The 26,183-nt window shown below is 48.9% G+C and overlaps 2 protein-coding genes across 4 annotated transcripts in view; one reads left to right on the top strand and one right to left on the bottom strand.

Moving 5' to 3' along the window:
- The window catches only part of LOC121539126 (protein numb homolog), a 135,340-nt gene that overhangs the window by 104,561 nt on the left and 4,596 nt on the right, over nucleotides 1–26,183 (bottom strand). The window lies entirely within an intron of this gene.
- LOC121539728 (collagen alpha-1(I) chain-like) lies at nucleotides 114–24,214 on the top strand. Its single transcript, XM_045207421.1, has 3 exons — nucleotides 114–346; nucleotides 450–582; nucleotides 22,445–24,214. Exons 1-3 carry the CDS (start codon nucleotides 114–116, stop codon nucleotides 24,212–24,214), a joined length of 2,136 nt encoding a protein of 711 aa, XP_045063356.1.

Raw genomic sequence — 26,183 nt, 5'->3', positions numbered from 1 at the left:
GGATGGATGGGGGAGCTCGGTTAGACGGGATGGATGGGGGAGCTCGGTTAGGACGGGATGGATGGGGGAGCTCGGGTTAGACGGGATGGATGGGGGAGCTCGGGTTAGACGGGATGGATGGGGGAGCTCGGTTAGACGGGATGGATGGGGGAGCTCGTTTAGACGGGATGGATGGGGGAGCTCGGTTAGACGGGATGGATGGGGGAGCTCGGTTAGACGGGATGGATGGGGGAGCTCGGTTAGACGGGATGGATGGGGGAGCTCGGTTAGACGGGATGGATGGGGGAGCTCGGTTAGACGGGATGGATGGGGGAGCTCGGTTAGACGGGATGGATGGGGGAGCTCGGTTAGACGGGATGGATGGGGGAGCTCGGTTAGACGGGAGCTCATCTGCTGGCTGACAAGAAATTACCAACAAAATGATTTGTGTACCTCCTATCTGGCTTTAGGACCCTCCTGAGCGCCCAAAGACAGAGACAAGCAGTCACCTTGGGGGGGCGGACTGGGGATCAGAAAATGGAGAAGGAGCAGGCCATTCAAGTCCGAATCCAAAAGATACACCCGTCCATAGAGGGAATCACAGTACAGAAGTCTAGTAGATTGATCACTATGAAATGTTTGTACGTTTTTAATATTTTTTTTATGTGGTACTTTTACATAATTACATTTGTGTGTGTTAGCCGGTTGTGTGTGTTATGATCATTTACAGTACGTTCCAGGATGGCCCTGTTTTAGGTGGCAGTTCAGTTCTGTTTTGTAAAATGGACTGGGGAGGCTGTTTTAGCCTGGTACACCCCAACCCGTCTAACTAGGTAGCAACAGGGTAAGCCTGCTCAGCCTGGTACACCCCAACCCGTCTAACTAGGTAGCAACAGCGTAAGCCTGCTCAGCCTGGTACACCCCAACCCGTCTAACTAGGTAGCAACAGGGTAAGCCTGCTTGAGGCTCCGTTCTTTCTTTCCTTCTTCCATCACCAGTAAGTCTATTCGTCCATTTTGGCTTTGTAAATATCTTTACCGGATACCACTACTAAATATCAAACACTTATGCACCTGAACCTTCTGCCTCCTGCTCAATATCTGACCGCAATCTCTACACTACCTATTTTACATGAAAAAAAACATTTTGTCAAACAAAGTGCCAACTTGAGTGTCTTAACATCTAACTAGCTGCTCAGTGTAGTTACCACTGCTTTCCACTAGATGGCAGCCCAAGCTAGACGAAGGCACCACTCTAGCAACCGGGCCAGTGGTGCGCGTTCAAAGCGGTTTTATCTTCCAAGCTAGCTTCTCTGGTTACACTTGAACCGGTTGTTATAGTCGACTAAGCGAACTTATACTATTTTTTTTATAAACCTTGTCTTAGAATTATAAAGATACCACATGTATGGGAATGTGATTAATCATTTTAGCAGGTCAGATTGTATCGTTTTTTTTTTTACGTAAGTCATTATTACGTAATAAACGTTTGATAGTACTTTAATCCACCATCGAAATGAAATCTCAGTGTATTTATGAAGTTACATTTTACAGGCTGCGATTCGAACCCCCTGGTCGTCTAATCAAAACGTAAGCATGTTACCGTCGCGCCAAACTGCGGAAGTGACAGTAGTTACCGTCGGGTGTATTTCTAGTTCTTACATTTACCTCACCATTATTTGTTATCATTAACTGGTTTACGGGCTGCTGACAGGTCGAGTAACCTCTTCTGTCAAGTCCTTCATTAGAATTAGTGACCCGTCGCCATCCATCCAGACCGACGGGAACCTCTGACTGGATGTAATGCAGCCACCATCCGCTGGGATTTGGTGCCGTATCGCCACCATCTCTCTACAACACACTCACTCATCCTCCCTGGCCATTTATCTGGCAGCATGCGCACTGACACCAGCTTGTGTTACTGCTATGCGGACCCTCTGCCGGCTGAGCTGTTACAGGCCAATCTACTGTACGTTGCCTATTCTCACCACGAGAACAAACTTTTCCACCTGGGGCAATGATCGGCTCCAACATGACAAAGGTTTCAGGAGGTTTCATTGGCTCTCTATCTATTTCCTCTGCCATTAATTCATTTTTCAGATTCAGAGCTACTGCTGTTCTCGGTAAATTCAGCCATTTTGGGGAATTCCAGAACTTTCTCTCCTACCAGTAACGCGACAAATGGCAATATGGCGATTTACAGTTAGCTGGCGTTATAAAGCCTAGTGTTCCCCTACCCCTTCAACATCCCTACTTTGAATGGATAGTAGCCAGGAGCTTTATGTTTATGACAATTTGCATGGAATAAATGAAAAAAAATAATGTACTTTCACAATTGATTGGCGAGCTACTCATTAGGTGGGCTGAAAGCTACTGGTAACTCACAATCTATCTATTGGAGACCCCTGCTGTATATAGGCTACTTGCTCAGCCCACAAAATGAAAGAAAAATCACCTGCTATTGAAATTATGCACACATCATTCGCTTTCCTGTCAGATCTTGACCCGGGTGGGCCACTGGCAAATGTACCTGAATGTCGAGCCCTGCTGTGTGCGGTGAGCATAGCACCTATGTCTACCACTTTGAGTAGCTGTTAGCGATGGAAATGATAGCCTAACCATCTTTGGGCAGATGGAAAGCCAATAAGAAAATGTAACTGCAAAGTAGCCTTTGATTATTTGCATCAATCCAGTGGCCATTTGTTTTCAAAACTCTATCACAAGTGTGCTACAGAAACACCGCTAGCCAAACACCGCTAGCCAAACACCGCTAGCCAAACACCGCTAGCCAAACAACTGGCTGGCTGGCGCACACCTGAATTAAAGGGTAACTACACAAAAAAAAGTATCTGATTTTTCACAAACCTCAAAAATGGTCCGCTGATGTGGTTTAAGCATTGTTGTGGGCTTTGAACATCCAATGTTTTTCTTTTTCTATGAAATAAAAAACTGGGGGAAAAATCACAGTCCTACTCCCAGTTTTCCTTTTTTGTTGTGGTATCATTTTGGTATCAAGTATCGTTTGGTTTCTAGAGGATTTCGCAGAAAATAACACATGGCAATAAATACATTTTGCTCTTTATTTTAACAGGTCTGTTCTCATTGCTGTTACAATAAATCTATCCAAACCAACATAAGAACACAAGGTCATGCATTCAGAAAATCATCAGGTAAAAATGTTGTATGATCTTCCTGTGTAGAAAATATGGTGATGTTCTTTCCCCCCCCAGTCTGATTACTTCCTGGTCTTGTCCTGTCTGTTGTAATGAGTCCTGCGCGGCTTATGGGCATTGTGGAGGGAAACAGAATATACGCGTTTGGAGAGGCGTATCTTCAGTGATGGGGTCCTCATATTTAGTAGATCTACACCACATTATTCACCAATGTCGGCCAGGCTTACAGCCAAGGTACAATATGCTATTCATGGCATACATAGCAACCCTTTGATGACAAAAGCGTGTGCACGAATGTCTGAATGTGTCTTACTTCCTGATACAGGTTACTTCACAGCGTCAGTGAGAGGAGGCTACTTCTTCAGATACACTATCTGCGGTTTACTGAAATCAAGCTTCAGGGTGTGGATGGAGGTGTCCTCCCACCATGTTATCATGTTGAACAGAGCTTCAGGGTGTGGATGGAGGTGTCCTCCCACCATGTTATCATGTTGAACAGAGCTTCAGGGTGTGGATGGAGGTGTCCTCCCACCATGTTATCATGTTGAACAGAGCTTCAGGGTGTGGATGGAGGTGTCCTCCCACCATGTTATCATGTTGAACAGAGCTTCAGGGTGTGGATGGAGGTGTCCTCCCACCATGTTATCATGTTGAACAGAGCTTCAGGGTGTGGATGGAGGTGTCCTCCCACCATGTTATCATGTTGAACAGAGCTTCAGGGTGTGGATGGAGGTGTCCTCCCACCATGTTATCATGTTGAACAGAGCTTCAGGGTGTGGATGGAGGTCTCCTCCCACCATGTTATCATGTTGAACAGAGCTTCAGGGTGTGGATGGAGGTGTCCTCCCACCATGTTATCATGTTGAACAGAGCTTCAGGGTGTGGATGGAGGTGTCCTCCCACCATGTTATCATGTTGAACAGAGCTTCAGGGTGTGGATGGAGGTCTCCTCCCACCATGTTATCATGTTGAACAGAGCTTCAGGGTGTGGATGGAGGTGTCCTCCCACCATGTTATCATGTTGAACAGAGCTTCAGGGTGTGGATGGAGGTGTCCTCCCACCATGTTATCATGTTGAACAGAGCTTCAGGGTGTGGATGGAGGTGTCCTCCCACCATGTTATCATGTTGAACAGAGCTTCAGGGTGTGGATGGAGGTGTCCTCCCACCATGTTATCATGTTGAACAGAGCTTCAGGGTGTGGATGAAGGTGTCCTCCCACCATGTTATCATGTTGAACAGAGCTTCAGGGTGTGGATGGAGGTGTCCTCCCACCATGTTATCATGTTGAACAGAGCTTCAGGGTGTGGATGGAGGTCTCCTCCCACCATGTTATCATGTTGAACAGAGCTTCAGGGTGTGGATGGAGGTCTCCTCCCACCATGTTATCATGTTGAACAGAGCTTCAGGGTGTGGATGGAGGTGTCCTCCCACCATGTTATCATGTTGAACAGAGCTTCAGGGTGTGGATGGAGGTGTCCTCCCACCATGTTATCATGTTGAACAGAGCTTCAGGGTGTGGATGGAGGTCTCCTCCCACCATGTTATCATGTTGAACAGAGCTTCAGGGTGTGGATGGAGGTGTCCTCCCACCGTGTTATCATGTTGAACAGAGCTTCAGGGTGTGGATGGAGGTGTCCTCCCACCGTGTTATCATGTTGAACAGAGCTTCAGGGTGTGGATGGAGGTGTCTTCCCACCGTGTTATCATGTTGAACAGAGCTTCAGGGTGTGGATGGAGGTGTCCTCCCACCATGTTATCATGTTGAACAGAGCTTCAGGGTGTGGATGGAGGTGTCCTCCCACCGTGTTATCATGTTGAACAGAGCTTCAGGGTGTGGATGGAGGTGTCCTCCCACCATGTTATCATGTTGAACAGAGCTTCAGGGTGTGGATGGAGGTGTCCTCCCACCATGTTATCATGTTGAACAGGGCTTCAGGGTGTGGATGGAGGTGTCCTCCCACCATGTTATCATGTTGAACAGAGCTTCAGGGTGTGGATGAAGGTGTCCTCCCACCATGTTAAACAGAGCTTCAGGGTGTGGATGGAGGTGTCCTCCCACCATGTTATCATGTTGAACAGAGCTTCAGGGTGTGGATGGAGGTGTCCTCCCACCATGTTATCATGTTGAACAGAGCTTCAGGGTGTGGATGGAGGTGTCCTCCCACCAATAAATACACTGAAAGAATTGGATGTCTGTCATATCAAAATAAATAACATGAATATGTCCATATGTCCCCAGACACTGTTTACTTTGTTTGGATTGTTACTTTAAAAAAACGCACGTCCCCTCTTTGTCCCTCTTTGTCCCTCTTTGTCCCTCCCAGCCAACATCCACCAGGCAGCCTGGCTGTCACCGTGGCCCTCCCAGCCAACATCCACCAGGCAGCCTGGCTGTCACCGTGGCCCTCGCTAGCTCAACACAGCTTCTGCGGCATGGAGGAAGGCGGCCAGCAGACAGACAGACAGGGAGGCAGGACGGGAGGACAGGGGGACAGGGGGAGAGCAGCAGAGCACAGGGAGGCAGGACGGGAGGACGGGAGGACAGGGGGAGAGCAGCAGAGCACAAGGAAGGCATTGTTCCTCTTGTCCACGCTGCACTGTGAGACTAACTAACAAGCCCGGCGACTGCTGCCTCTCTTGCGGCCTGTTAGGCGACAGTGTGTATGTGTTCTGTTTGGTGACAGTGTGTATGTGTTCTGGTTAGCGACAGTGTGTATGTGTTCTGTTAGGCGACAGTGTGTATGTGTTCTGGTTAGCGACAGTGTGTATGTGTTCTGGTTAGCGACAGTGTGTATGTGTTCTGTTAGGCGACAGTGTGTATGTGTTCTGGTTAGCGACAGTGTGTATGTGTTCTGTTAAGCGACAGTGTGTATGTGTTCTGTTAGGTGACAGTGTGTATGTGTTCTGGTTAGCGACAGTGTGTATGTGTTCTGTTAGGTGACAGTGTGTATGTGTTCTGGTTAGCGACAGTGTGTATGTGTTCTGTTAGGTGACAGTGTGTATGTGTTCTGGTTAGCGACAGTGTGTATGTGTTCTGTTAGGCGACAGTGTGTATGTGTTCTGTTAGGCGACAGTGTGTATGTGTTCTGGTTAGCGACAGTGTGTATGTGTTCTGGTTAGCGACAGTGTGTATGTGTTCTGGTTAGCGACAGTGTGTATGTGTTCTGTTAGGCGACAGTGTGTATGTGTTCTGTTAGGCGACAGTGTGTATGTGTTCTGTTTGGCGACAGTGTGTATGTGTTCTGTTTGGCGACAGTGTGTATGTGTTCTGTTTGGCGACAGTGTGTATGTGTTCTGGTTAGCGACAGTGTGTATGTGTTCTGTTAGGCGACAGTGTGTATGTGTTCTGTTAGGCGACAGTGTGTATGTGTTCTGGTTAGCGACAGTGTGTATGTGTTCTGGTTAGCGACAGTGTTTATGTGTTCTGGTTAGCGACAGTGTTTATGTGTTCTGGTTAGCGACAGTGTGTATGTGTTCTGTTTGGCGACAGTGTGTATGTGTTCTGTTTGGCGACAGTGTGTATGTGTTCTGTTAGGCGACAGTGTGTATGTGTTCTGTTAGGTGACAGTGTGTATGTGTTCTGGTTAGCGACAGTGTGTATGTGTTCTGTTAGGCGACAGTGTGTATGTGTTCTGTTAAGCGACAGTGTGTATGTGTTCTGTTAGGCGACAGTGTGTATGTGTTCTGTTAAGCGACAGTGTGTATGTGTTCTGGTTAGCGACAGTGTGTGTGTTCTGTTAGGCGACAGTGTGTATGTGTTCTGGTTAGCGACAGCGTGTATGTGTTCTGTTAGGCGACAGTGTGTATGTGTTCTGTTAGGCGACAGTGTGTATGTGTTCTGTTTGGCGACAGTGTGTATGTGTTCTGGTTAGCGACAGTGTGTATGTGTTCTGGTTAGCGACAGTGTGTATGTGTTCTGTTAGGCGACAGTGTGTGTGTTCTGTTAGGCGACAGCGTGTATGTGTTCTGTTAGGCGACAGCGTGTATGTGTTCTGTTAGGCGACAGCGTGTATGTGTTCTGGTTAGCGACAGTGTGTATGTGTTCTGTTAGGCGACAGTGTGTATGTGTTCTGTTAAGCGACAGTGTGTATGTGTTCTGGTTAGCGACAGTGTGTATGTGTTCTGGTTAGCGACAGTGTGTATGTGTTCTGTTAGGCGACAGTGTGTATGTGTTCTGTTAGGCGACAGTGTGTATGTGTTCTGTTAGGCGACAGCGTGTATGTGTTCTGTTAGGCGACAGTGTGTATGTGTTCTGGTTAGCGACAGTGTGTATGTGTTCTGTTAGGCGACAGCGTGTATGTGTTCTGTTAGGCGACAGTGTGTATGTGTTCTGGTTAGCGACAGTGTGTATGTGTTCTGGTTAGCGACAGTGTGTATGTGTTCTGTTAGGCGACAGTGTGTATGTGTTCTGTTAAGCGACAGTGTGTATGTGTTCTGTTAGGCGACAGCGTGTATGTGTTCTGTGCCTGTGTGTGTTGTGTGTGTGACTATGGTGGGCATATCTTTAGTGAGACAAATCTGTCCCTATAGCTGTACTGGCTGTGATAAAGCAGTGCTGAGGGGAGGGGAGGACTGTATATATATATTTTTAGGGCCTTCCTCTGACACCGCCTGGTATATATATACAGTGGGGCAAAAAAGTATTTAGTCAGCCACCAATTGTGCAAGTTCTCCCACTTAAAAAGATGAGAGAGGCCTGTAATTTTCATCATAGGTACACGTCAACTATGACAGACAAATTGAGAAAAAAAAATCCAGAAAATCCCATTGTAGGATTTTTAATGAATTTATTTGCAAATTATGGTGGAAAATAAGTATTTGGTCACCTACAAACAAGCAAGATTTCTGGCTCTCACAGACCTGTAACTTCTTCTTTAAGAGGCTCCTCTGTCCTCCACTCGTTACCTGTATTAATGGCACCTGTTTGAACTTGTTATCAGTATAAAAGACACCTGTCCACAACCTCAAACAGTCACACTCCAAACTTCACAATGGCCAAGACCAAAGAGCTGTCAAAGGACACCAAAAACAAAATTGTAGACCTGCACCAGGCTGGGAAGACTGAATCTGCAACAGGTAAGCAGCTTGGTTTGAAGAAATCAACTGTGGGAGCAATTATTAGGAAATGGAAGACATACAAGACCACTGATAATCTCCCTCGATCTGGGGCTCCATGCAAGATCTCACCCCGTGGGGTCAAAAAGATCACAAGAACGGTGAGCAAAAATCCCAGAACCACACGGGGGGACCTAGTGAATGACCTGCTGAGAGCTGGGACCAAAGTAACAAAGCCAACCATCAGTAACACACTACGCCGCCAGGGACTCAAATCCTGCAGTGAGAGACGTGTCCCCTGCTTAAGCCAGTACATGTCCAGGCCCGTCTGAAGTGCATTTGGATGATCCAGAAGAGGATTGGGAGAATGTCATATGGTCAGATGAAACCAAAATATAACTTTTTGGTAAAAACTCAACTCGTCATGTTTGGAGGACAAAGAATGCTGAGTTGCATCCAAAGAACACCATACCTACTGTGAAGCATGGGGTTGGAAACATCATGCTTTGGGGCTGTTTTTCTGCAAAGGGACCAGGACGACTGATCCGTGTAAAGGAAAGAATGAATGGGGCCATGTATCGTGAGATTTTGAGTGAAACCCTCCTTCCATCAGCAAGGGCATTGAAGATGAAACGTGGCTGGGTCTTTCAGCATGACAATGATCCCAAACACACCGCCCGGGCAACGAAGGAGTGGCTTCGTAAGAAGCATTTCAAGGTCCTGGAGTGGCCTAGCCAGTCTCCAGATCTCAACCCCATAGAAAATATTTGGAGGGGAGTTGAAAGTCTGTGTTGCCCAGCGACAGCCCCAAAACATCACTGCTCTAGAGGAGATCTGCATGGAGGAATGGGCCAAAAATACCAGCAACAGTGTGTGAAAACCTTGTGAAGACTTACAGAAAACGTTTGACCTGTGTCATTGCCAACAAAGGGTATATAACAAAGTATTGAGAAACTTTTGTTATTGACCAAATACTTATTTTCCACCATCATATGCCAATAAATTCATAAAAAATCCTACAATGTGATTTTCTGGATTTTTTTTCTATTTTGTCTGTCATAGTTGACGTTTACCTATGATGAAAATTACAGGCCTCTCTCATCTTTTTTAAGTGGGAGAACTTGCACAATTGGTGGCTGACTAAATACTTTTTTCCCCACTGTATGTATATATATATATATATATATATATATATATATATATATATATATATATATATATATATATATATATATATATATATATATATATATATACAGGCCTGAGTGGCGCAGTGGTCTAAGGCACTGCATCGCAGTGCTAACTGTGCCACTAGAGATCCTGGTTCGAATCCAGGCTCTGTCGCAGCCGGCCGCGACCGGGAGACTCATGGGCGGCGCACAATTGGCCCAGCGTCGTCCAGGGTAGGGGAGGGAATGGCCGGCAGGGATGTAGCTCAGTTGATAGAGCATGGCGTTTGCAACGCCAGGGTTGTGGGTTCGATTCCCACGGGGGGCCAGTATAAAAAAATATGTATTCACTAACTGTAAGTCGCTCTGGATAAGAGCGTCTGCTAAATGACTAAAATGTAAATGTATATTCCCACTTGGTTACGAACGCACCATGACACTGTCAGATGCACACTTGCGACTGTAGCACTGTATATCTCCCACTCCAGGGTAATGTGACGGGGCTGTCACTGTTAAGTAAGCGCAGCATTGGCCAATTCACTGAAAACTACGGCTTTGGTTGGCTGAAATGGGTGCAAGAGGGAAGTTGGCAATGTGGCTCGAGGTGCTGAAACCCCCTATTCTCAACCACCGAGGTGCTGAAACCCCCTATTCTCAACCGCCGAGGTGCTGAAACCCCCTATTCTCAACCACCGAGGTGCTGAAACCCCCTATTCTCAACCACCGAGGTGCTGAAACCCCCTATTCTCAACCGCCGAGGTGCTGAAACCCCCTATTCTCAACCGCCGAGGTGCTGAAACCCCCTATTCTCAACCACCGAGGTGCTGAAACCCCCTATTCTCAACCGCCGAGGTGCTGAAACCCCCTATTCTCAACCGCCGAGGTGCTGAAACCCCCTATTCTCAACCACCGAGGTGCTGAAACCCCTATTCTCAACCACCGAGGTGCTGAAACCCCCTATTCTCAACCACCGAGGTGCTGAAACCCCCTATTCTCAACCACCGAGGTGCTGAAACCCCCTATTCTCAACCACCGAGGTGCTGAAACCCCCTATTCTCAACCACCGAGGTGCTGAAACCCCCTATTCTCAACCACCGAGGTGCTGAAACCCCCTATTCTCAACCACCGAGGTGCTGAAACCCCCTATTCTCAACCCCCGAGGTGCTGAAACCCCTATTCTCAACCCCCGAGGTGCTGAAAACCCCTATTCTCAACCCCCGAGGTGCTGAAACCCCCTATTCTCAACCACCGAGGTGCTGAAACCCCCTATTCTCAACCACCGAGGTGCTGAAACCCCCTATTCTCAACCACCGAGGTGCTGAAACCCCCTATTCTCAACCACCGAGGTGCTGAAACCCCCTATTCTCAACCACCGAGGTGCTGAAACCCCCTATTCTCAACCACCGAGGTGCTGAAACCCCCTATTCTCAACCACCGAGGTGCTGAAACCCCTATTCTCAACCACCGAGGTGCTGAAACCCCTATTCTCAACCACCGAGGTGCTGAAACCCCCTATTCTCAACCCCCGAGGTGCTGAAACCCCCTATTCTCAACCACCGAGGTGCTGAAACCCCCTATTCTCAACCCCCGAGGTGCTGAAACCCCTATTCTCAACCCCGAGGTGCTGAAACCCCCTATTCTCAACCACCGAGGTGCTGAAACCCCCTATTCTCAACCACCGAGGTGCTGAAACCCCTATTCTCAACCACCGAGGTGCTGAAACCCCCTATTCTCAACCCCCGAGGTGCTGAAACCCCCTATTCTCAACCCCCGAGGTGCTGAAACCCCCTATTCTCAACCACCGAGGTGCTGAAACCCCCTATTCTCAACCACCGAGGTGCTGAAACCCCCTATTCTCAACCCCCGAGGTGCTGAAACCCCTATTCTCAACCACCGAGGTGCTGAAACCCCCTATTCTCAACCCCCGAGGTGCTGAAACCCCCTATTCTCAACCACCGAGGTGCTGAAACCCCCTATTCTCAACCCCCGAGGTGCTGAAACCCCCTATTCTCAACCACCGAGGTGCTGAAACCCCCTATTCTCAACCACCGAGGTGCTGAAACCCCCTATTCTCAACCACCGAGGTGCTGAAACCCCCTATTCTCAACCACCGAGGTGCTGAAAACCCCCTATTCTCAACCACCGAGGTGCTGAAACCCCCTATTCTCAACCACCGAGGTGCTGAAACCCCCCTATTCTCAACCACCGAGGTGCTGAAACCCCCTATTCTCAACCGCCGAGGTGCTGAAACCCCTATTCTCAACCACCGAGGTGCTGAAACCCCCTATTCTCAACCACCGAGGTGCTGAAACCCCCTATTCTCAACCACCGAGGTGCTGAAACCCCCTATTCTCAACCGCCGAGGTGCTGAAACCCCCTATTCTCAACCACCGAGGTGCTGAAACCCCCTATTCTCAACCACCGAGGTGCTGAAACCCCCTATTCTCAACCACCGAGGTGCTGAAACCCCCTATTCTCAACCACCGAGGTGCTGAAACCCCCTATTCTCAACCCCCGAGGTGCTGAAACCCCCTATTCTCCACCACCGAGAAGGGGCGCATATCCGCGGCTATAAACCACACAGACAGTAACAAATATAAACATAGCCTACGTGTAATTTATTTGGCACCGGTCAGAATCAGCTGCCAAGGGCTGCTTGAATGCAGAGGGGAGACGCTGTTGTGTTGCTGTTACTTTTGCGTTTCCGTCTGGGGTGATGTCGGCGTAAATGTGTCACTGCATAGGCTATTCTCATTGAGCGTAGCAACATACTGTTAACGTTATATCCACAACTCTGTCGATCGCCCTTGTAATCTACTGGGAAGCAACATCTTTCCCAAACTGGAGATTTAAACGATGGAGGATCCTTCAATTCGGGTTTATCGACCCCACTACTCGCCATCGTACAGAACTAGTTCTCGGCTGCACCTCACAAAAGGACCGTTTGAAATGTGCCAGTTAGGATTTGAATTTTGATTAGAACGTGCGCGTAGGCTCTAGTTGTTTTAATGGAATAGCCTGAATTAGGTTTGGGAGATTATGTATATATATATATGTATATGTATATGTATATGTATATGTATATGTATATGTATATATATATATATATGTATATATATATATATATATATGTATATGTATATGTATATGTATATGTATATGTATATGTATATGTGTATATGTATATGTGTATATGTATATGTATATGTATATGTATATGTATATATGTATATGTATATGTATATGTTATATATATATATATATATATATATATATATATATATATATATATACATACATACATACATACACACACCATGTATACCGTATACCGGGGTCTTTGGAAAAAGCCATGGGATGATTTTTTTCAATACGGTCAATCAGTGGCGGCTCCTGAAAAAATTCTCAGGGGGGGCAATTTTTCTGATGATTTAGGTGACCTACACACATTTTAAAAAAGATATGTCCAGCAACAACATGAAGACAGGGGCAGCATATAAGTCAATACCAGAAGCATTTATTGACTGATCTCAAAAGTGTTGGCTTACAAAAGCAAAATAAGTTATCACAGTAAAAATAATCAAGGGTGTTCTTTCACATTCCTCAACACTGCATAAACAATATGCATTTCCATAAAACACCTCATCTAATTGTGCCACAAAGTTGACAAGTCCAAGAAAAATACCAGGGTTGGTGGAGCCCTCAGTTTCATCTTTGCCTCGCAAAGCTAACTCAAACACTCCGCAAAACTTCACACACTGGATTAGCCGGCTGAGGATGTGGCGGTTCTTGCTAACCTCATCGTTGTGGCGGCGGACAGCTAGCCTGTATCCCTCATCCAGTTGAGTGGCAATGTTCACTCTCCCCAAAGCAGACAATCTCAAACAGCTATCCATGTGGGTCTTTGACAGCTCATGTTTCTTAATCTTTTCTGAAAGATGGTGCATGTCCGTTACACCAGTCGCTGTCCAAGCGGTGCTGTCTGCCGTGCCGCCTTCAGGGTGAAAGAGTAAGCAGGGGTAGCAGAAGACTGCATTAGCTACATCGCAGCCTGCTAGCCAGGTTTTTCGTTCGCACCAATTTTTGGAAAATCCTCAGGTGTAGGACTTTCCCCCTTTAGTAGAAACCTGTTGAATTATTACATTTGGTCTGGGAGGTCCTAATTGTTTCGTTGCCAATTTATCTTGATTTGTTCGCCGACAAAAAGGAACTTCTTTCAAAGAGACAATCGAGTTGCACTGAACGCTAGCCATCTTGACAGTAGTACGTGAATTGATTGACGCTGCTACCCGCTCTTTTCTTAGTTACGTTCATGGTTATGTTACGTATGACGAAGCGCGTAAGTGCAAGCCCTCCCCGGAACCCATAGAGATTGTATTGAAAGCTCTGATATTTGAAAAAAAAGATTTTACATGAGAGTCTATGAGAGACTTCTGGGGCGATTTTCAACCTGACTGAAATCGCCCCAAAAGGGGCGGGGCCATTTGAAGCACGACTTTAGCCTGATTGGACATTTAGTGGCAGATCAGACGTCTAGATTAGAACACTGATAACTACTGTTGCCGTGATATAATTGATTAGAAAAAAAATCCCTTCCTTTTCCCGTTTGGCAGTGCGTCGCCCATATCGCCCTAATGAACACACCGCCCCTGCGGTCAATACCATTGAATATTTGTAGCTATTTAAGTAAATACCTGCAGTCAACTGTTGCAATGCATTTAGGAGATAAAGTAGATTGCGTTCCTCATTTCACCCGTCACATTATGAAGCTTACCGTAGTTCCCCAGAACAGCTGAGCCAGTCAGGTGTTTGTTTGTAAACAGCACAGCAGGAGAAAGCTGGAGCAGGTGAGTCCAGCTGTGTATTGACAGGGGTCGCCTTTTATATTGAAAGTCAGTGTTTTTGTGGTTCAATAGAGTGATCAGGGGCATGCAACTATAGTTTTCCTTCACAGAAAATACATCAGTGCATCACATTCGGCAGAAAATAGCTTCATTTTCATCAAATGACAACAGAAATGCAACGCTATTTGGCTAGCAGTCACACAAGTAAATGAGCTTACAGTGAAAAAGTAAGGCCTTTTTTTTGAAAAAACGATGCATGGCCAGCATATTTCTAATGTTTAGGCCTATCATAGAAAGAATGTAGCCAGCTACATTTCCTAATGTTTTGCTTAAAGTTAATCTTGCATTTTAGCGGAGATAAATACGCTGGCTACACCGAGAAAAGGTCCAGAGAAAAGCAGCTACACATCAAGTCAGAGCTGATGTCTGCAGAGAGAACTCCAGTACGCAAATTCTCATCCGAGTTTAGAACGAGCAACTGAAGCACAAAGTTTGACGCCGAGCAGAAATTACAATAAGAAGCATTTCAGATCTGCGTTTACAAAACGCAGGAAGATATTTCTTATGTTTGTTTGTTTTTCTTTCAAAAACAATTTCCTTAAGTTTAACTTGCTATCTAAGTCAGTGGCTGAATTAATAAGGTGACGGGGCATCATGTTGTGTTAGCTACAAGTCACAAGCTTTCAAACTAGCATAACAAATGTCACGAGGCTGTCGTAGTCGCTAGCCAGCTCCAGTCAGTCAGCTGATCAACCGGTTTCACCTGTAGCTAATTAGATGAAGTTTAGAATGACTGAAGCTTTAACAGTACTTAAAGCTGTGTGTGTAAAACTTCAAGAACATTGATAAGAGGGAGTAGGCATACTTTAACATTGATAAGAGGGAGTAGGCATACTTTAACATTGATAAGAGGGAGTAGGCATACTTTAACATTGATAAGAGGGAGTAGGTCTACTTTAACATTGATACGAGGGAGTAGGCATACTTTAACATTGATAAGAGGGAGTAGGTCTACTTTAACATTGATAAGAAGGAGTAGGCATACTTTAACATTGATAAGAGGGAGTAGGTCTACTTTAACATTGATAAGAGGGAGTAGGCATACTTTAACATTGATAAGAGGGAGTAGGCATACTTTAACATTGATAAGAGGGAGTAGGTCTACTTTAACATTGATAAGAGGGAGTAGGCATACTTTAACATTGATAAGAGGGAGTAGGCATACTTTAACATTGATAAGAGGGAGTAGGTCTACTTTAACATTGATAAGAGGGAGTAGGCATACTTTAACATTGATAAGAGGGAGTAGGCATACTTTAACATTGATAAGAGGGAGTAGGTCTACTTTAACATTGATAAGAGGGAGTAGGCATACTTTAACATTGATAAGAGGGAGTAGGTCTACTTTAACATTGATACGAGGGAGTAGGCATACTTTAACATTGATAAGAGGGAGTAGGTCTACTTTAACATTGATAAGAAGGAGTAGGCATACTTTAACATTGATAAGAGGGAGTAGGTCTACTTTAACATTGATAAGAGGGAGTAGGCATACTTTAACATTGATAAGAGGGAGTAGGCATACTTTAACATTGATAAGAGGGAGTAGGTCTACTTTAACATTGATAAGAGGGAGTAGGCATACTTTAACATTGATAAGAGGGAGTAGGTCTACTTTAACATTGATAAGAGGGAGTAGGCATACTTTAACATTGATAAGAGGGAGTAGGCATACTTTAACATTGATAAGAGGGAGTAGGCATACTTTAACATTGATAAGAGGGAGTAGGCATACTTTAACATTGATAAGAGGGAGTAGGCATACTTTAACATTGATAAGAGGGAGTAGGCATACTTTAACATTGATAAGAAGGAGTAGGCATACTTTAACATTGATAAGAGGGAGTAGGCATACTTTAACATTGATAAGAAGGAGTAGGCATACTTTAACATTGATAAGAGGGAGTAGGAATACTTTAACATTGATAAGAGGGAGTAGGCATACTTTAACATTGATAAGAGGGAGTAGGCATACTTTAACATTGATAAGAGGGAGTAGGCATACTTTAACATTGATAAGAGGGAGTAGGCATACTTTAACATTGATAAAAAGGAGTAGGCATACTTTAACATTGATAAGAGGGAGTAGGAATACTTTAACATTGGGAGCATTAATAGCTGTATGTTGGTGACTTCTGTGTTATTAAAACATTCTGATGGAGATCATTTGGTGTTTCTGTCCCTTTTAACCAAAGCATAGTATTCCTGTACCTCAATGCACTGCTTTTTAAATTAAACAAATCGTTATTTAGGGCCATATTTGAGCAAATTGATAAATTGTGATTAATCGCAATTAACTAATGCTAACTAACTCTGTAATTGACCGTTTTTACAGTCTGTTGTAGGCTTTGCAATACGATTTTGAGGTGTACAAGAGTAAATAGTCTGTACCTGGGGGAGTAGGGTAATAGTCTGTACCTGGGGGAGTAGGGTAATAGTCTGTACCTGGGGGAGTAGGGTAATAGTCTGTACCTGGGGGAGCAGAGTAATAGTCTGTACCTGGGGGAGTAGGGTAATAGTCTGTACCTGGGGGAGTAGGGTAATAGTCTGTAACTGGGGGAGTAGGGTAATAGTCTGTACCTGGGGAGTAGGGTAATAGTCTGTACCTGGGGGAGTAGGGTAATAGTCTGTACCTGGGGGAGTAGGGTAATAGTCTGTACCTGGGGGAGCAGGTTAATAGTCTGTACCTGGGGGAGCAGAGAGCAGGCTAATAGTCTGTACCTGGGGGAGTAGGGTAATAGTCTGTACCTGGGGGAGCAGAGTAATAGTCTGTACCTGGGGGAGTAGGCTAATAGTCTGTACCTGGGGGAGCAGAGAGCAGGCTAATAGTCTGTACCTGGGGGAGTAGGGTAATAGTCTGTACCTGGGGGAGCAGAGTAATAGTCTGTACCTGGGGGAGTAGGCTAATAGTCTGTACCTGGGGGAGTAGGCCAATAGTCTGTACCTGGGGGAGTAGGCTAATAGTCTGTACCTGGGGGAGTAGGCTAATAGTCTGTACCTGGGGGAGTAGGCTAATAGTCTGTACCTGGGGGAGTAGGCTAATAGTCTGTACCTGGGGGAGTAGGCTAATAGTCTGTACCTGGGGGAGTAGGCTAATAGTCTGTACCTGGGGGAGTAGGCTAATAGTCTGTACCTGGGGGAGTAGGCTAATAGTCTGTACCTGGGGGAGTAGGGTAATAGTCTGTACCTGGGGGAGTAGGGTAATAGTCTGTACCTGGGGGAGTAGGGTAATATTCTGTACCTGGGGGAGCAAGGTAATAGTCTGTACCTGGGGGAGTAGGGTAATATTCTGTACCTGGGGGAGCAAGGTAATAGTCTGTACCTGGGGGAGTAGGGTAATAGTCTGTACCTGGGGGAGTAGGGTAATAGTCTGTACCTGGGGGAGCAGAGAGCAGGCTAATAGTCTGTACCTGGGGGAGTAGGGTAATAGTCTGTACCTGGGGGAGCAGAGAATAGTCTGTACCTGGGGGAGTAGGGTAATAGTCTGTACCTGGGGGAGCAGAGAGCAGGCTAATAGTCTGTACCTGGGGGAGTAGGCTAATAGTCTGTACCTGGGGGAGTAGGCTAATAGTCTGTACCTGGGGGAAGGCTAATAGTCTGTACCTGGGGGAGCAGAGAGCAGGGTAATAGTCTGTACCTGGGGAGTAGGGTAATAGTCTGTACCTGGGGGTAATAGTCTGTACCTGGGGAGTAGGGTAATAGTCTGTACCTGGGGGAGTAGGGTAATAGTCTGTACCTGGGGGAGTAGGGTAATAGTCTGTACCTGGGGGAGTAGGGTAATATTCTGTACCTGGGGGAGCAAGGTAATAGTCTGTACCTGGGGGAGCAAGGTAATAGTCTGTACCTGGGGGAGCAAGGTAATAGTCTGTACCTGGGGGAGCAAGGTAATAGTCTGTACCTGGGGGAGCAGGGTAATAGTCTGTACCTGGGGGAGCAGGTTAATAGTCTGTACCTGGGGGAGCAGGTTAATAGTCTGTACCTTGGGGAGTAGGGTAATAGTCTGTACCTGGGGGTAATAGTCTGTACCTGGGGGAGTAGGGTAATAGTCTGTACCTGGGGGAGCAGTTTAATAGTCTGTACCTGGGGGAGTAGGCTAATAGTCTGTACCTGGGGGAGCAGATAATAGTCTGTACCTGGGGGAGTAGGGTAATAGTCTGTACCTGGGGGAGTAGGCTAATAGTCTGTACCTGGGGGAGTAGGCTAATAGTCTGTACCTGGGGGAGTTGGGTAATAGTCTGTACCTGGGGGAGTTGGGTAATAGTCTGTACCTGGGGGAAGGCTAATAGTCTGTACCTGGGGGAGTAGGGTAATAGTCTGTACCTGGGGGAAGGCTAATAGTCTGTACCTGGGGGAGTAGGGTAATAGTCTGTACCTGGGGGAAGGCTAATAGTCTGTACCTGGGGGAGTAGGGTAATAGTCTGTACCTGGGGGAGTAGGGTAATAGTGTACCTGGGGGAGTAGGGTAATAGTCTGTACCTGGGGGAGTAGGGTAATAGTCTGTACCTGGGGGTAATAGTCTGTACCTGGGGGAGTAGGGTAATAGTCTGTACCTGGGGGAGTAGGGTAATAGTCTGTACCTGGGGGAGTAGGGTAATAGTCTGTACCTGGGGGAGTAGGGTAATAGTCTGTACCTGGGGGAGTAGGGTAATAGTCTGTACCTGGGGGAGTAGGGTAATAGTCTGTACCTGGGGGAGCAGGTTAATAGTCTGTACCTGGGGGAGTAGGGTAATAGTCTGTACCTGGGGGTAATAGTCTGTACCTGGGGGAGCAGATAATAGTCTGTACCTGGGGGAGTAGGGTAATAGTCTGTACCTGGGGGAGCAGTGTAATAGTCTGTACCTGGGGGCGTAGGCTAATAGTCTGTACCTGGGGGAGCAGGTTAATAGTCTGTACCTGGGGGAGTAGGCTAATAGTCTGTACCTGGGGGAGCAGAGTAATAGTCTGTACCTGGGGGAGTAGGCTAATAGTCTGTACCTGGGGGAGTAGGCTAATAGTCTGTACCTGGGGGAGTAGGCTAATAGTCTGTACCTGGGGGAGTAGGCTAATAGTCTGTACCTGGGGGAGTAGGCTAATAGTCTGTACCTGGGGGAGTAGGCTAATAGTCTGTACCTGGGGGAGTAGGGTAATAGTCTGTACCTGGGGGAGTAGGGTAATATTCTGTACCTGGGGGAGCAAGGTAATAGTCTGTACCTGGGGGGAGTAGGGTAATATTCTGTACCTGGGGGAGCAAGGTAATAGTCTGTACCTGGGGGAGTAGGGTAATAGTCTGTACCTGGGGGAGTAGGGTAATAGTCTGTACCTGGGGGAGCAGAGAGCAGGCTAATAGTCTGTACCTGGGGGAGTAGGGTAATAGTCTGTACCTGGGGGAGCAGAGAATAGTCTGTACCTGGGGGAGTAGGGTAATAGTCTGTACCTGGGGGAGCAGAGAGCAGGCTAATAGTCTGTACCTGGGGGAGTAGGCTAATAGTCTGTACCTGGGGGAGTAGGCTAATAGTCTGTACCTGGGGGAAGGCTAATAGTCTGTACCTGGGGGAGCAGAGAGCAGGGTAATAGTCTGTACCTGGGGGAGTAGGGTAATAGTCTGTACCTGGGGGTAATAGTCTGTACCTGGGGGAGTAGGGTAATAGTCTGTACCTGGGGGGAGTAGGGTAATAGTCTGTACCTGGGGGAGTAGGGTAATAGTCTGTACCTGGGGGAGTAGGGTAATATTCTGTACCTGGGGGAGCAAGGTAATAGTCTGTACCTGGGGGAGCAAGGTAATAGTCTGTACCTGGGGGAGCAAGGTAATAGTCTGTACCTGGGGGAGCAAGGTAATAGTCTGTACCTGGGGGAGCAGGGTAATAGTCTGTACCTGGGGGAGCAGGTTAATAGTCTGTACCTGGGGGAGCAGGTTAATAGTCTGTACCTTGGGGAGTAGGGTAATAGTCTGTACCTGGGGGTAATAGTCTGTACCTGGGGGAGTAGGGTAATAGTCTGTACCTGGGGGAGCAGTTTAATAGTCTGTACCTGGGGGAGTAGGCTAATAGTCTGTACCTGGGGGAGCAGATAATAGTCTGTACCTGGGGGAGTAGGGTAATAGTCTGTACCTGGGGGAGCAGATAATAGTCTGTACCTGGGGGAGTAGGGTAATAGTCTGTACCTGGGGGAGCAGATAATAGTCTGTACCTGGGGGAGCAGAGTAATAGTCTGTACCTGGGGGAGCAGTTTAATAGTCTGTACCTGGGGGAGTAGGATAATAGTCTGTACCTGGGGGAGTAGGCTAATAGTCTGTACCTGGGGGAGTAGGCTAATAGTCTGTACCTGGGGGAGTAGGCTAATAGTCTGTACCTGGGGGAGTAGGGTAATATTCTGTACCTGGGGGAGCAAGGTAATAGTCTGTACCTGGGGGAGTAGGGTAATAGTCTGTACCTGGGGGAGCAGGGTAATAGTCTGTACCTGGGGGAGCAGAGAAATAGTCTGTACCTGGGGGAGTAGGGTAATAGTCTGTACCTGGGGGAGTAGGGTAATAGTCTGTACCTGGGGGAGTAGGGTAATAGTCTGTACCTGGGGGAGCAGAGTAATAGTCTGTACCTGGGGGAGTAGGGTAATAGTCTGTACCTGGGGGAGCAGATAATAGTCTGTACCTGGGGGAGTAGGGTAACAGTCTGTACCTGGGGGAGCAGAGTAATAGTCTGTACCTGGGGGAGTAGGGTAATAGTCTGTACCTGGGGGAGTATGCTAATAGTCTGTACCTGGGGGAGTAGGCTAATAGTCTGTACCTGGGGGAAGGCTAATAGTCTGTACCTGGGGGAGCAGAGAGCAGGCTAATAGTCTGTACCTGGGGGAGTAGGGTAATAGTCTGTACCTGGGGGTAATAGTCTGTACCTGGGGGAGTAGGGTAATAGTCTGTACCTGGGGGAGTAGGGTAATAGTCTGTACCTGGGGGAGTAGGGTAATAGTCTGTACCTGGGGGAGTAGGGTAATAGTCTGTACCTGGGGGAGCAAGGTAATAGTCTGTACCTGGGGGAGCAGGGTAATAGTCTGTACCTGGGGGAGCAGGGTAATAGTCTGTACCTGGGGGAGCAGGTTAATAGTCTGTACCTGGGGGAGCAGATTAATAGTCTGTACCTGGGGGAGTAGGGTAATAGTCTGTACCTGGGGGTAATAGTCTGTACCTGGGGGAGCAGGGTAATAGTCTGTACCTGGGGGAGTAGGCTAATAGTCTGTACCTGGGGGAGTAGGCTAATAGTCTGTACCTGGGGGAGTAGGCTAATAGTCTGTACCTGGGGGAGTAGGCTAATAGGCTGTACCTGGGGGAGTAGGCTAATAGTCTGTACCTGGGGGAGCAAGGTAATAGTCTGTACCTGGGGGAGTAGGGTAATAGTCTATACCTGGGGGAGCAGGTAATAGTCTGTACCTGGGGGAGCAGAGAAATAGTCTGTACCTGGGGGAGCAGGGTAATAGTCTGTACCTGGGGGAGCAGAGTAATAGTCTGTACCTGGGGGAGTAGGGTAATAGTCTGTACCTGGGGGAGCAGAGTAATAGTCTGTACCTGGGGGAGTAGGGTAATAGTCTCTACCTGGGGGAGTAGGGTAATAGTCTGTACCTGGGGGAGTAGGGTAATAGTCTGTACCTGGGGGAGCAGAAGAGCAGGGTAATAGTCTGTACCTGGGGGAGCAGATAATAGTCTGTACCTGGGGGAGTAGGGTAATAGTCTGTACCTGGGGGAGTAGGGTAATAGTCTGTACCTGGGGGAGCAGATAATAGTCTGTACCTGGGGGAGTAGGGTAATAGTCTGTACCTGGGGGAGTAGGAAGGCAGGGTAATAGTCTGTACATGGGGGAGCAGATAATAGTCTGTACCTGGGGGAGTAGGGTAATAGTCTGTACCTGGGGGAGCAGATAATAGTCTGTACCTGGGGGAGTAGGGTAATAGTCTGTACCTGGGGGAGCAGATAATAGTCTGTACCTGGGGGAGCAGAGGGGAGGGTAATTGTATGTACCTGGGGGAGCAGAGGGGAGGGTAATTGTATGTACCTGGGGGAGCAGAGTAATAGTCTGTACCTGGGGGAGCAGATGACTAGGTTTTAGTCAAGCCTGTCACACAGTCCACTCATAATGAAGAGAGAGATCAGAGGGCTGAATAAAGTATGAGCCCAGCACAGCCTCCCTCCACACATCTCAGGTGTCACCGTGGCATGCGGGGGGACCAAGACTGAGGCAAGAGGAACCCAGCCAGGCCAGAGGGGAGGGGACCCAGCCAGGCCAGAGGGGCCAGAGGGGAGGGGACCCAGCCAGGCCAGAGGGGCCAGAGGGGAGGGGACCCAGCCAGGCCAGAGGGGCCAGAGGGGAGGGGACCCAGCCAGGCCAGAGGGGCCAGAGGGGAGGGGACCCAGCCAGGCCACAGGGGCCAGAGGGGAGGGGACCCAGCCAGGCCAGAGGGGCCAGAGGGGAGGGGACCCAGCCAGGCCAGAGGGGCCAGAGGGGAGGGGACCCAGCCAGGCCAGAGGGGCCAGAGGGGAGGGGACCCAGCCAGGCCAGAGGGGAGGGGGACCCAGCCAGGCCAGAGGGGCCAGAGGGGAGGGGACCCAGCCAGGCCAGAGGGGCCAGAGGGGAGGGGACCCAGCCAGGCCAGAGGGGCCAGAGGGGAGGGGACCCAGCCAGGCCAGAGGGGCCAGAGGGGAGGGGACCCAGCCAGGCCAGAGGGGCCAGAGGGGAGGGGACCCAGCCAGGCCAGAGGGGAGGGGACCCAGCCAGGCCAGAGGGGAGGGGACCCAGCCTAGGCCAGAGGGGCCAGAGGGGAGGGGACCCAGCCAGGCCAGAGGGGCCAGAGGGAAGGGGACCCAGCCAGGCCAGAGGGGAGGGGACCCAGCCAGGCCAGAGGGGCCAGAGGGAGGGGACCCAGCCAGGCCAGAGGGGCCAGAGGGGAGGGGACCCAGCCAGGCCAGAGGGGCCAGAGGGGAGGGGACCCAGCCAGGCCAGAGGGGAGGGGACCCAGCCAGGCCAGAGGGGCCAGAGGGGAGGGGACCCAGCCAGGCCAGAGGGGAGGGGACCCAGCCAGGCCAGAGGGGCCAGAGGGGAGGGGACCCAGCCAGGCCAGAGGGGAGGGACCCAGCCAGGCCAGAGGGAGGGGACCCAGCCAGGCCAGAGGGGCCAGAGGGGAGGGGACCCAGCCAGGCCAGAGGGGAGGGGACCCAGCCTAGGCCAGAGGGGAGGGGACCCAGCCAGGCCAGAGGGGAGGGGACCCAGCCAGGCCAGAGGGGAGGGGACCCAGCCAGGCCAGAGGGGAGGGGACCCAGCCAGGCCAGAGGGGCCAGAGGGGAGGGGACCCAGCCAGGCCAGAGGGGCCAGAGGGGAGGGGACCCAGCCAGGCCAGAGGGGCCAGAGGGGAGGGGACCCAGCCAGGCCAGAGGGGCCAGAGGGGAGGGGACCCAGCCAGGCCAGAGGGGCCAGAGGGGAGGGGACCCAGCCAGGCCAGAGGGGCCAGAGGGGAGGGGACCCAGCCAGGCCAGAGGGGCCAGAGGGGAGGGGACCCAGCCAGGCCAGAGGGGCCAGAGGGGAGGGGACCCAGCCAGGCCAGAGGGGGGGGACCCAGCCAGGCCAGAGGGGCCAGAGGGGAGGGGACCCAGCCAGGCCAGAGGGGAGGGGACCCAGCCAGGCCAGAGGGGCCAGAGGGGAGGGGACCCAGCCAGGCCAGAGGGGAGGGGACCCAGCCAGGCCAGAGGGGCCAGAGGGGAGGGGACCCAGCCAGGCCAGAGGGGCCAGAGGGGAGGGGACCCAGCCAGGCCAGAGGGGAGGGGACCCAGCCAGGCCAGAGGGGAGGGGACCCAGCCAGGCCAGAGGGGCCAGAGGGGAGGGGACCCAGCCAGGCCAGAGGGGCCAGAGGGGAGGGGACCCAGCCAGGCCAGAGGGGAGGGGACCCAGCCTAGCCTGTCTCCGTACAGAGCCGGTGTAAGGTCGCCCCTAGATGCTGATCTTGGGTCAGTGTTGCATTTTCCCCACTAATGGTTGAGATTAAGATTGGGGCAGGGGAAGCTGATCCTAGGGAAACTTTTGCCCAGAGCTACAGAGGCAAGGGGACACAGTGTACGGCTAGGGGAACACTGGAGGCTCAGCCACTGAGCCAGCCCCATCCAGTCCGAAGGGTGGGAGAGCTGGACCTGAAAGACTAGGCTGCGTCCCAAATGGCACCCTATTCCCTATATAGTACACTACTTTAGACCAGAGAATGGCACCCTATTCCCTATATAGTACACTACTTTAGACCAGAGAATGGCACCCTATTCCCTATATAGTACACTACTTTAGACCAGAGAATGGCACCCTATTCCCTATATAGTACACTACTTTAGACCAGAGAATGGCACCCTATTCCCTATATAGTGCACTACTTTAGACCAGAGAATGGCACCTATTCCCTATATAGTGCACTACTTTAGACCAGAGAATGGCACCCTATTCCCTATATAGTACACTACTTTAGACCAGAGAATGGCACCCTATTCCCTATATAGTGCACTACTTTAGACCAGAGAATGGCACCCTATTCCCTATATAGTGCACTACTTTAGACCAGAGAATGGCACCCTATTCCCTATATAGAGCACTACTTTAGACCAGAGAATGGCACCCTATTCCCTATATAGTGCACTACTTTAGACCAGAGAATGGAACCCTATTCCCTATATAGTGCACTACTTTAGACCAGAGAATGGCACCCTATTCCCTATATAGTGCACTACTTTAGACCAGAGAATGGCACCCTATTCCCTATATAGTGCACTACTTTAGACCAGAGAATGGCACCCTATTCCCTATATAGTGCACTACTTTAGACCAGAGAATGGCACCCTATTCCCTATATAATGCACTACTTTAGACCAGAGAATGGCACCCTATTCCCTATATAATGCACTACTTTTGACCAGAGCCCTATGGGCCCTAACACTATGGACCCTAGCACTATGGGCCCTAACACTATGGGCCCTAACACTATGGACCCTAACACTATGGACCCTAACACTATGGACCCTAACACTATGGACCCTAACACTATGGACCCTAGCCCTATGGGCCCTAACACTATGGACCCTAACACTATGGGCCCTAACACTATGGGCCCTAACACTATGGGCCCTAACACTATGGGCCCTAACACTATGGACCCTAACCCTATGGACCCTGGTAAAAAGTAATGCCCTAGAGAGAGAATAGGGTGCTATGAGACACACAACAGGCCACTCCCAGTCCCAGCAGCACCGTGAGTCTTCCTTCCCTAATCTAATCTCTAGCTGTGAGTCTGTCAGGGAGGGGAAAATGAAGAGATCAACCCCCACCGGGCCTCATGACCTGCTCTAGGAACTAGTCATCCTATCAGGGGACAGACAGAGGATCAGGTGTTCTAAAGAGGTCTAGCTGATACGAATACAGGACAGTCCTCTCCAAATGATGCAATTCTTCTACTGTATTGAACCAGTTGGAGACAGATGGATGTCCCATTGATTGACTGTGCTCTGAAAAGTCTCAATAGTGTGGATCATGTGTCCATTGTCATCATAATAGAAGTATCAGTGTATCACCCATGGTAAGACATGCACACTGTGCCGCTGAAACAGAAGAACCTCAAACTAGTTCTGTGATTTCAGAAGACCTATTTTGGGCTAGTTATGCTGAAAACGGGGTCATATGAGAATCTGATTCTTTCACTCCCCTCTGGTTAGGGCCGGGACGTTAGTATCGTGGCAAGGAAACAAAACACGAAGCGGATTTAACTTATTTAGGAAAACAGCCCTAATATTTGAAACAAACATTATGTAGTCATCCAGAGTCACATGTATTTATTTTCCAAATTATAACACCTCTGGTCAAGTGCTCACTGTTCTTTGACTCCCCTCTGGCCAGATATTCACACAGGACAGAGACAG

This window comes from Coregonus clupeaformis, chromosome 25, assembly GCF_020615455.1.
Source record: "Coregonus clupeaformis isolate EN_2021a chromosome 25, ASM2061545v1, whole genome shotgun sequence".
NCBI classification, from domain to species: domain Eukaryota; kingdom Metazoa; phylum Chordata; class Actinopteri; order Salmoniformes; family Salmonidae; genus Coregonus; species Coregonus clupeaformis.
The sequence above is the reverse complement of the archived record's forward strand: the minus strand, read 5'-3'. Positions and strand labels throughout refer to the sequence as shown.

What these genes read in the sequence shown, in the direction of transcription:
- LOC121539728 (XM_045207421.1), top strand. Translation starts at nt 114, where the DNA reads ATGGATGGGGGAGCTCGGTTAGACGGGATGGATGGGGGAGCTCGTTTA. An exon ending in GGGATGGATGGGGGAGCTCG is followed by an intron (nt 347 to 449) that starts GTTAGACGGGAT and finishes ATCTGGCTTTAG; the next exon opens with GACCCTCCTGAGCGCCCAAA. An exon ending in CGTCCATAGAGGGAATCACA is followed by an intron (nt 583 to 22,444) that starts GTACAGAAGTCT and finishes CACACATCTCAG; the next exon opens with GTGTCACCGTGGCATGCGGG.